This window comes from Myxine glutinosa, chromosome 8 (genome assembly GCF_964187855.1).
Source record: "Myxine glutinosa chromosome 8, kmMyxGlut1.1, whole genome shotgun sequence".
In the NCBI taxonomy this organism is placed as follows: Eukaryota; Metazoa; Chordata; class Myxini; order Myxiniformes; family Myxinidae; genus Myxine; species Myxine glutinosa.
The window spans coordinates 87,078,071-87,089,223 of NC_136268.1; the positions used below are offsets into that span (position 1 = coordinate 87,078,071).

The window sequence follows — 11,153 nt, forward strand, 5'->3', positions numbered from 1 at the left end:
CTTCGGCTTTCGTTGATTTGTCCATGCAAGAGTGTGTTGTGGTGACGTTGTTCAGGTGAGAGTCAAAATCTGATTGTTGAGAGAACAGCAACTTATAGGGAATTAAATGTTTAATGCATGACCGACTGATTGAATGAATGAAGTGATCGATGAAAGGGAGAGTTTGAAGGATAAATCGTGCAAGATGTTTGGAGTTGGGGAAAAAATATGCAGATCCTGTGTTTGCAATTGGCACCATTGGGCGCGGTCGTTTTAAATGGGGGTCAATGCTGAATATCAAGTTTATTTGCTTTTATCGCTGTTGTCGATTAACCTTTAAAAATGAAGTTCACAAGTTGCGAAGAATTTGTAAGTGAAATGTTTTTTTATTTTTTTTATTTTTTGGGGATACATAATCGAGGCTCGTGAAAGAGCTAACATTTATCACACAAACAAATCAAACAGACAAACAAACAAAGTGTATAAAAAGGGGAGCGGTAGACAAGATGGGGAGAGAAGGGGAAGGACATAAACACAACATTTGTGAGGGACATCGGGAATGTGTGGGAGGGAGAGGGCTTGGGGGGGGAGTGGTGGTGGGGGGGGAGGGGGAAGTGGTGGTGGGGGGGGGGCAGAACTATAAACACAAGGACACCAATGACTTCCAGGAAAGAAGTTAGTATTTCAAAAAAGAGGATTTGGGGTGAAATTAGTGGGGGTAGAAGAGATCAAGGTTTTGGATGGGGGAAGATAAGAGATGGTGGTGAACAGCTGTTTTAAAGACCTGGAGGGAGGAGTGGGATTGAAGGGAGTGGGGGAGTTTGTTCCAGAGGTGGAAGAAAAGAGGAATGAAAGAGTGAAGGTGAGCAGAGAGTCTTGATTTTGGCAGTTTAACCATAAGAGGGTTGCAGGCAGATCTTGTGCGACCTTTAGGAATATTTGGGGGACAGAGCACAGAGAGAGCTGGAGGAGCAAGGCCGGAGAGGAGTCGGTAGAAGACAGAAAGACCACTAACCTGCCTGAGGTGAGTAAGTGAAAGGCCCTCGGAGGTAGCTTCATCACGGGAGATTCCAATGATTCTGAACGTTTTGGTTTCAACAGCGTGAAGACGAGCTATGTGTGAGGCAGGAGCACCAGCCCAGAGGGGAGAGCAGTATTCCATTGAGCTGCGGATGAAAGCCTTGTATGTGGTGAGGAGCTCAGGTGTGCCAAGGAAGGACTTCGCACGACGGACGATGCCCAGTCGGCGACTGGCTTTGGAGGCCAGATTTGAAATGTGGTTTTCTCAGGAAAGATCATGGCAGATAGTGAGACCCAAAAGCTTGAGTGACAGAACTTCTTGGAGAGGATTATTCAGAAAGTAGATGGGAGGGTTGTCCAGTCGGTCTTTTCGGAGAGACATAGGGAGAGTGTGAGATTTGTCAGGATTGAAAGACATGTTCCACTTGTTTCACCAGTCTGTGATTTTGTCCAGGTCTGCGGAGAGTAAGGAGGCTGCAGACTGCCGATCTTAGGGATGAGAAATGGAGCGGCAGAGAGTGGAGTCATCTGCAAAGAGATAGAGAGGATTTTCAAGAGAGTCGGAGAGATCATTGATGAAGACCCGGAAAAGCACAGGGTCCAGAACACTGCCTTGGGGAACTCCAGCCTGAACAGGAAGAGGAGATGAGAGAAACCCATTCAGGGCCACACGTTGACTACGACTAGAGAGGAAGTCCGCCAGCCATGCGTGGAGATTTCCATGGATACCAAAGGAGGAGAGTTTGGTGAGCAGAGCGGGGTGCCAGACCGTATCGAAAGCACGTGATATATCGAGTGAGACAGCTCTGATTTCCTGTTTGGCATTGAGGACCTCCATCCATTGTTGAGACAGCAGAAGCAGCATGTCCAGAGCAGAGTGACCTGGTCTGAAACCAAATTGATGATCAGAGATCAAGCCATTGGAGAAGAGTAAAGATTTCATATCCGAAGCAATGATGGATTCCATGACTTTGCTAATAATTGGGAGAAGGCTGATTGGTCTGTAATTACTAGGATCTGTTTTTGCACCTTTTTTGTGTAAAGCAGTGATGTTGGCTGATTTCCAAGCAGATGGCAGCTGACCTTGAGCAAAAGAGAGGGTGAAGAGAACAGAGAGAGGGAGTGAAAGAGCGGAAGAACAGGATTTTAGGACCCGTGGGCTGATGCCGTCAGGTCAAGTTGCAGAATCGGAGTCGAGGGTTGACAGAAACTTTTCCACCTTGTCAGGAGGAAAGGACACAGAGTCCAGGAGCAGCTGGGTACGGCTGGGTATGGTGGGTACAGAGAGGGATGGGTTTGGGACACAAGATTTAGAGGCAAACACAGAGTTGAGGCATTCAGCTTTTTCACGTGAGGATTCAGCTGTGTAGCCGTTTGAGGTAAGGGAGGGGATGGAGGGGGAACAAACACCAGAAACAGATTTGACCAGACACCACCAGGATTTGGAAGAGGGAGACAGATAAGAGAGTTCAGTCTTGAGAATGGAGAGATATTGTTTCCTGGCTCTCCTGAGGGTGGACACACACTTGTTTCGGGCTTTGTGAAAGGAAATGAGATTTCCTTCCGTTGGATTTGCTTTCCAGGAGATGAAGGCAAGTTGTTTCTGGGCAACAGCCTCACCACAAGATTCCGTGTACCATGGATGGGAGGAGGGGTATGACAACTGAAGACGAGATGGGATAAATCTGTGCATGAGAGAGAGCAATTTACTTTGGAAGAATTCCCAGGATGAGTTGATGTCAGAGGTGGTAGAGATGGGAGACCAGTCCAGATGATTGATGGCTGCTTGAAGACCGAGCCAGTTGGCCTGAGTGAAATGCCAGACTCGTCGACGCTGAGGCAGCTCCCTGAGAATGGTCAGAGAGATGTCCACTTTAACAAGCACATGATCAGATGAGCCGATTGGAGCAGAAGAAGAGCAGCAGACATTTCCAGGGAAGTTTGTCATACCCAAGTCCAGAAGAAAAGATGCTCGGTTGACTGAGATCCGGGTCGGGAAATTGACAGATTGTGTCAGTCCCAGTGAGTCGCAGAAGTCCTTTGCTGAGGAGCCATGGCTGGTGAGAGAGGTACCCACACCCAGCCAAATGGCATGGTGACAATTGAAATCACCACATATGAGGAAGAGAGAGTTGGGATGAGTAGGTAGAAGTTGGTCCATATTATCAGACAGTGAGATGTAGATGGAGTCATCACTGTTTGGTGGACGGTACAACACACATATGAACAAGAGGTGGGAGCGAAGGGGAAGCTGTAGCCAGAGGTATTCCTCGGGGTGAGGTGGAGAGAGGGCAGTGCAGGGCGAGTGAGAAAGAGAGTTTTTGATAAAGATAGCAACCCCACCTCCAGGACGAGGCTCAGGTCTATCATACCAGAGGAGGGAGTAACCCGGGAGAGATACTAAGGAATCAGAGACATCATGAAGGAGGAAAGTTTCTGTTAAGCAGATCAAGTCTGGTTTGTCAGAAGCAACCTGTATGGAGAGATCAGTTAAGTTTGAACGAAGGCCCCGGATGTTTGAGGTCCATACCGTTAATGAAGAGGAAGGGGGGGGGGGCATCGGGTACAGAACAGGGGGGGAGGGGTAGGGTAAGATGTGGAAGAGGAGGAAGAGGTAGGGAGAGCTGTTGGAGGTGTGTCAGAGATTTCAGAATAGCCCGGAGAAAGGGAAGGATGGGGCGGACAAAAGGTTTGATGGTGATTGGGTGAGGCACAGTGAGGTGTTATTTGAGGAGGGGGAAGAGCAAGGCAGAAGGTTGGGGGAGATGGAGGTGAGAGTTGGAAGGGGGAAGAAGCGGGGAGGATGCTTTGAGGAGGAGGGGTGAGAGGAGGGAAATGGAGAAGAAATGAGGGTGGGGAGATTTGAAGGGGAGGGGTGAGGGGGGAGTTTATGATGGGAGGGGTTAGATTTGGAGGATGATTTGGGGAAGATTTGGGAAGATTTGTGATGGGGAAGATTTGGAGGGGAGGGGTGATGGGAGGATTTGGAGGGGAGGGGTGAGGTTGGATTTTGGAAAGTGTACGATTAATAGGAAACGAACATTTATTGCAAAATGAGTTTCTTGTGACCTTCGAGTCAAAAATACGTTTGAGGACGCTGGAGGGGGGGTGGAGAGCAGGACAGTTTCGGGAATGTATGAATGAGGCACTGTAAGAGATGGAATTTTTTTTTGGAATGAATAGATTTGGTGAGCAAGTCGAAAGCAACCTTTTAAAGAAGAAGAAGAAAAAGGTGTTATAATACACGACAGAATACAGTACTTCAGGGAAAAGTTTAAACATTTTAAAGTTTAACAGTGAAAACTATCTGGGGAAATGTGGGTGAAACACGAAGAACGAACGAACGAATAAGAACAACGAATAAGAACAGAGAAGGAAATATTTTTTTTGTTTTTTAGTTGAGATTTTAAACAAGGACGTATGGGGTGAAAAGACTGGGAAAAAACAGTGAACGAAAGTAGTTGGAGCACAATAGATGGACCACTGAGAGAAAAACAAAGCCTCAAGGTCGGACAAGGTACAAGGCCTCAAAAGACACGACACGAATTAACCGACGATATTTCATACAGGTATGAAAGATTAACAATGAGAATCTTCCTAGGGACACACTATACGTTCACACACCATAAAATAAATAGTTTTGATGAAAATACAAATGGAAACAATTACTTAACTTCGATAGTGTGGAGAGCGTGGACAGCTTCGAAAAAACGGAAACCTCGCCCCTTTTAACTTGTTAGCACCGACCAGACAGATGGGTTTAACCAACTGTGTATTATTGCATTGCCAAGACTAGAACGCCACTCAGTAGAGCGCATACTCCCGCCGTGGGTTTAGTTGGAATAATACGTTTTGTTTAACATCCCCTCTCCCCAAAACAATAAATGAAAAAGAAAGTAGGCCCTAACTGACAGAGAATTTATTTTGATATATCTCGGAATTAAAGGAGAAAAACATCATTTAAGAATAAGAATAAAAGCTTTAATGCAGTAAAACAGAAAAAAATCTTTCCCAAAAAAATTCCTGGATCCGGAATAATATCCTGAGGTTCACCAAAAACTAATCAATTCTTCCTTATCCCAAGGGCAATCATCCCACCAACTTTCATCCAAATCCGTTCAGAACTTTTCCAGATATCTTGTTCACAAACACACGAACATACGAACACACACACACACACACACACGGACGCACACGATCGAATGCATTACTCCCTGGCGGGAGGAATAATGATCAAGATCTTTATATCAAGATAATTTCAAGATTTATGTTATTCAATATATCGATGATATTCAAGATTTCAAGACGATAATTTATAATTATCAAGATATTGTCCATGTTGTAAAACAGAAATTTTACATCCACTAGTAATTTGATAACGAAATGTTGTTATTTGGAATTATACCAGCAGGGGATCTGGGATCAGGCTGCGTATCTACAGGAGTATATCTACGTATCTACATTGACTCGAACCCTTCTTACATTATTTAATACGAGCAAATACCACTCATAGGGAGCGAGGGATGGAGGTTTTGGGGGAGGGTGGGATCGAGGGAGGGTGTGAGCTAGGTAGTGGGGTTGGGGGAGTGAGGGAGGGTGGGAGCTAGGTAGTGGGGTTGGGTGAGCAAGGAATGGTGTGAGCTAGGTAGTGGGGTTGGGGGAGTGAGGGAGGGTGGGTGCTAGGTGGTGGTGGTGGGTGGGGGGGGGGGGTGAGGAAGGCTGTGAGCTAGTTAGTGGGGTTGGGGGAGTGAGGGAGGGTGGGAGCTTGGTCGGGGGGGGGGGGGTTGGGCAGAGCGAGGAAGGGTGTGAGCTAGGTAGTGGGGTTGGGGGAGTGAGGGAGGGTGGGAGCTAGGTAGGGGGTTGGGGGGAGCGAGGAATGGTGGGAGCTAGGTGGGTGGGGTTGAGGGGAGTGAGGAATGGTGTGAGCTAGGTAGTGGGGTTGGGGTTAGAGAGGAAGGATGGGAGCTAGGTAGTGGGGTTAGGGGAGAAAGGAAGGTATGAGCTAGGTTGTGGGGTTGGGGGAGCAATTGAGGTTGGGAGCTAGGTTGAGGGGAGCTCGGTAGGGGGTTGGGGGAGCAAGGGATGGAGGTGGGTGTGCGCTAGGAAAGGAGGTCGGGTGGGGGGGGAGTGAGGAAGGTTGGGAGGTAGAAAGGGGGGTTGGTGGGAGTGAGGAACATCACTCTGTTCTATCCTCAAACTTATTTGTTCCATTTAACATCACCAGTCTTCCATTGACCTGTCCTTTTAACTTTTGGGGGCTGGCAGGATGACCTCAAGGTATTTACACTCACCTCTAAGCTGTCTAGCCTGGGTTTGAATCTCGGCCCAGCTATGAAAGGTCATCCCGGTGTTTCACAAGCAGGGCGATTCTTCAATGTGTGTGCGCGCCGTCCCTCAGATAGACGATAAACTGATGTCGTGTCTGCCGGCATTAGTCAGTAGACGTTAAATATCCCACGGTGTCCTTTGTGAAGAGTATGTAAGTATTGTTACGTTTGTAGGGGGTCGACAATTATTACCTCAGAGTCAGGTAGAGTGTATATATTAGTGTGCTCTGACTGTCGTGAAGAAGAAGAAACCCCATGTAATAAGTAGGAAATTTTTGAAGACCATATGTCGTGGAAGAGCTTGTATCTTCATCCCCATGAGAGGGGTGGGGTTTGTTAATTAGCGAGGGATTATGGGTAATTAATCCCCTGTATGTAATTGCCTCTAATCTTTTCCTGTGTTCCTTATGACACCGCACTACACCCACCTAATAAGAAATCGGCCATTAACCACACTAATGAAAAACCAACTGGAAACCAGGCATCAAGTACTACCGCTGACAACCAACTGCGCACAGGCAGGGCCATGAGCCACGCCCCGAAGAGCAGTGATTGGACCGGGATTTGATGGCACAAGCACTGGTAAGATGGGACTAGCTGATAGGAGCAGACACGGAGACGTAGTGGGATGATGTCAGAGCCTCAAGTGCAAAGTAATTGGAATGGCGGACATTTTCTCTTCTCACTTCTTTTCGTTCTGGATCTCATAGTAAACGTCGCTTATTGGCTCTTGCGCAAGGAAGATTCATCACGAATGGTCATGTTCCAACATCTTGATAGTGATCGTGAGGAGGAGGAATTTCAGATCGAGAACAGCGGTTTCCCAAGCAAGAATGACGAGTGAACTGGCCCTGCCTGCTCACTATGCTCTCGACGAAGCCAGGAGTGAGCGGACGTGCAGCGAGGCCTAGTTCACTCCAAGGAGCGCATTTTCCCACCAAGGACACGACGGGGTTTTTGACGAGATTCAAGAGCCGATTCGAGCTAATTGCCACAAACTACACACATTTATTTTTCAGTTATTTTATCCCTTGTCTGTAATTGGGTCAGTTTGGGAGCGCTCCAATTAGGAATTAAATTTATCGCGCATTACTTTGTTACCGACATTTTCTTTCCAATCGGGTCCAAGAGAGATTTTCTTCAATAAATCCGATATTTTGTACATTTTAATTCCGTATCGGTTTGAGTTGATTTTTTTTTTTTTTTTGCAGGGTCCAGGACGTCGGGTGGACTCGTGAAGTTAAGCTCTTCGGCATCCTTTCCCTCGCGTGTAACGAAGGTCCGCCATTGAATAAAACGCCTCGGAGTTAAAAGCTCGTTTTGTCCTCCGTGTCACCCTGTGGTGTCCACCAGAGTGTAGTCACACGATAGTATTCACCTGCATTATGAATACATTCCAAAATCCTGCCTGAACCAGCAGGGGGCATTGCATCAGCGGCCCAGCCATGCTCCAAGCAATGATGCAAACCAGCAGCCACAGACTTCACACAAAATTATGATGAAGTCATGTTATTAGTGATCTGACCCTTTCATCCTCTGACATTCAGCTCCTCTATGAGCCTTGACACCTGTTTAGAAATACTTAAAACAAGACAAAATGTTTCAAATATTGCATTGAAGTCAATTTACCAAATGTTTCCTTTTCAGGAATATGAGCATCCTGTTTAGGCTTATTTAAGGAAGTCGCTTATTGCTCACCTCCATTCAATCATTCTCTATTGTCTTGGCTATATAGCTATCTTCCCAGCTTTGTTTGTTGTCTCTTGCTCTTCAATGCTGCTTCCTACCATATCCTTGTGGTCTCATCCATTTCTATAACTTTGAGGTTTTCTACATATGCTGAGACCCTGTACCTCTTTTCTTCTGGAAGTCCTTTAACAGCATCCTGTGATATACCTGTGCATTCTTGTCCAGCAGGTTCCCTTTTACCCAACATAACTTTCGACCTTAACACTATTCTTTTTCTCTACCATGAGCCTCAACTGCATAAATGAAACTCTTTGGTTTATCATTTCCTGACATTGCCGAAGTATTTGCATTATCCTCTTCTCACCAGCTCATCTGAAATATTACAATCATTTTTTCATGTTTCTCATGGATTGTGGCTCCAGCACCATAGGTGGATCCATAGGGATGGGGTTCAGGGGGTTCGCACCCCCCTTCGGATTTTCAATAGGTTATATGCTGAAATTAAATGCAGTCCGGTGCAGATACAGAGTGGTAGCACCATTAAACTTTCTCTTCATGTGTGTGTTAATTGTGCGTGTGTTTACAGGATATGCTCGTGATGAGAGGTGTCAAGTTAATTTTTCATCGAGTTTTTTAAATTGCTTTGAATTTAATCGTTTCTCAATCGTGCTGTTTATCTTTTAATCGTGCTTTAAATGCTCGTTTCCCAATCAGCATGTTGATTTCCAATCAGCATGACATCATTCATGAACCCAAATGGAAGCTTAAGTACCGCAATGTATAGGAAACCCACCCACACCGACCGTTACCTCGATTTTACGACTTGCCATCCAACGCACCACAAAAGAGCTGTGGTGAATACACTCGTAAAAAGGGCAAGGAATATATCGTCCACCTTGGAGGACAAAAGGACAGATCAAGCATCTCAAATGGGTATTGAAAGCCAATGGCCACCCAGACCACCTCTGCCCAAAAAATGAAATGGTACTGGCAGCTCCAAGAACCCAGGACGTGCCACAGGAACCACCTAAGTCCTAAGGGCTTGTGCGTGCTAACATTTGTGCCACGAGTAGCCCAAAGGATTGGTTGGATTTTGAGACAGATCGGGGTGCGGGTTAACTACCAACCGATATACACCTTGGGACGTGCACTGACCAACTCAAAGACAAAATAATGACTGCACAGGTGTAGTATACACCATTCCATGTGACTGTGGTGGAGAATACATGAGCGAGACCAGAAGAACCTTAGGCCAGCGCATTAATGAACACCAGAAGGCCTTTGAGTGTAATCACCCAGAAAGATCTGCTATCGCCAAGCATGGAATAAGGGCGGGCCATGTTCCTCTATGGGACAATGTGAACGTGCTGGCGGCATCCCCGAACCGGGCCAGGAGGCGAATACTGGAGGCCTGGCACACTGGCCAAACGAGGGCACCTTTGACAGAGGAGACTGTGGTGTTACCACAGGCATACGGACCTCTCATTCATAAATACTCCAGAGAGACACCGATGCTGGGAGGAGGACAAGGACAAAGTGGGACATAACCGGCACAGGCGACAAGGAATACAAAACACAATACACTGCTCAAACACGCACAAAACACTGGCAACACAAGCCTATCACCGGTCAATGGTCACGAGGTCTCGCTACACAGCTTTGTCATTGGTTGACAGAATAGGTCCACCCCTTCCCCCAGGTATATCTGGGAGGAGGTAAACTCAGGAATTTCTCTTGATAAAGGTGAGTGGAGGCCCAGTGCACGCTGGGTTTCTGGCCGAAACGTTGTTTTTAAGACGAAGCTTTAGGTTGGAGAACGGAAAAATGGACGTATTGGATATAATTCCCAACCGCCGTTCATTACTTGATATATATATATATATATATATATATATATATATATATATATATATATATATATATATATATATATATATATTTGGTAATGGTCTGTAGCATAGATAATGTTTTTGAAGAAGGCATCAATGGAAACAATAATATCTGTAATAAAGAAGTAACATGCCCATGATTGCACGAATTAACTTTTATCACATTGTTTCAGTGACCATGGTGAAACAAGTGTGCATCATTGGAGCTGGACCAAGTGGCCTCGCATCCATCAAATGCTGCCTCGATGAGGGATTGGAGCCCACTTGCTTTGAGATGGGTGATGACATCGGGGGGCTCTGGAAGTACCGCGTGAGTTTCTCCACTGACCTATCAACTGTTTTTTAATCGTGGATGTGGTTTATGAAAGAGCTGAATGATAGAGGTTAGAAAGGCAAAGTACCAGGAGGTCAAAGGAATAGCTGTACAATGGGCAAACGGAGCAAATAATATTAATAGTTTTGAAGTTCCCTAAAACTATCCATTGATGGAAAAGTGAATTTGCAACCAAGCATTTAAAAAGTAAAATGTGTAAATACCTGGAACTTGGACTGGTGATTACTTTTGGTGTTTCACTTTCCTCACCCCCGATTACCTAAATCTACTCTAATCCACTCACTTGCAAACCACGACAGAATCTATTGTTTGCACATGCAGTACATATTCTGTTACAGCAGGCATTTCTTTCCATGTGATATTCCAATGTGTGTAAACTGCAGGAATATTTGTCTTAAAGACATTAGGTATAAACCATGGGTACCATAATCCAACTCAAAATATTTCACATTATATATACAGTCACGTGAAAAAGTAAGTACACCCCATGTAAAGTTTTGACTTTTTCAACATATTTCAACATACAGCTATTTGATCTTCATTTCATCAATATTGACAGATAAAGGTGATATAATATAACAAATATCATGAAACATTTACATTTTGTAGTCCATTGTATCATTTAAATAAACATAAATGCAAATTTCGCATGTGGAAAAAGTAAGTACACCCTTGGCTCTAATAGGTGGTATTTGGTTTGGCAGAAACAACCTATATATATATGTATATATAATATCAAGTAATGAAGGTGAGTGGAGGCCCAGTGCACAAAGTACAACAAACAATAGGTGGTTTGGCAGAAACAACCTCAAGTAGGCGTTTCTTATAACTGTCTAACAGTCTCTGACATCGACTGGGAGAAATTTTTGCCCACTCCTCCATGCAGAATTCTTTCAGCTGTGCGATGTTTGAGGG

At 45.3% G+C, this 11,153-nt stretch overlaps 1 protein-coding gene across 2 annotated transcripts in view; it reads left to right on the forward strand.

Annotated features, from left to right (window-relative positions):
* Positions 1 to 11,153, forward strand: part of LOC137432677 (flavin-containing monooxygenase 5) — a 49,110-nt gene continuing 37,957 nt past the window's right edge. The window contains exons 1-3 of one of the 2 annotated variants that reach the window (XM_068124766.2): positions 1 to 55; positions 7,538 to 7,605; positions 10,078 to 10,214. In XM_068124766.2, the coding sequence (XP_067980867.1) occupies positions 24 to 55; positions 7,538 to 7,605; positions 10,078 to 10,214 (237 nt within the window). In that variant the 5' untranslated portion in view covers positions 1 to 23. The remainder of the gene's footprint in view (positions 56 to 7,537; positions 7,606 to 10,077; positions 10,215 to 11,153) is intronic. The other variant, XM_068124767.2, reaches the window with a different exon arrangement.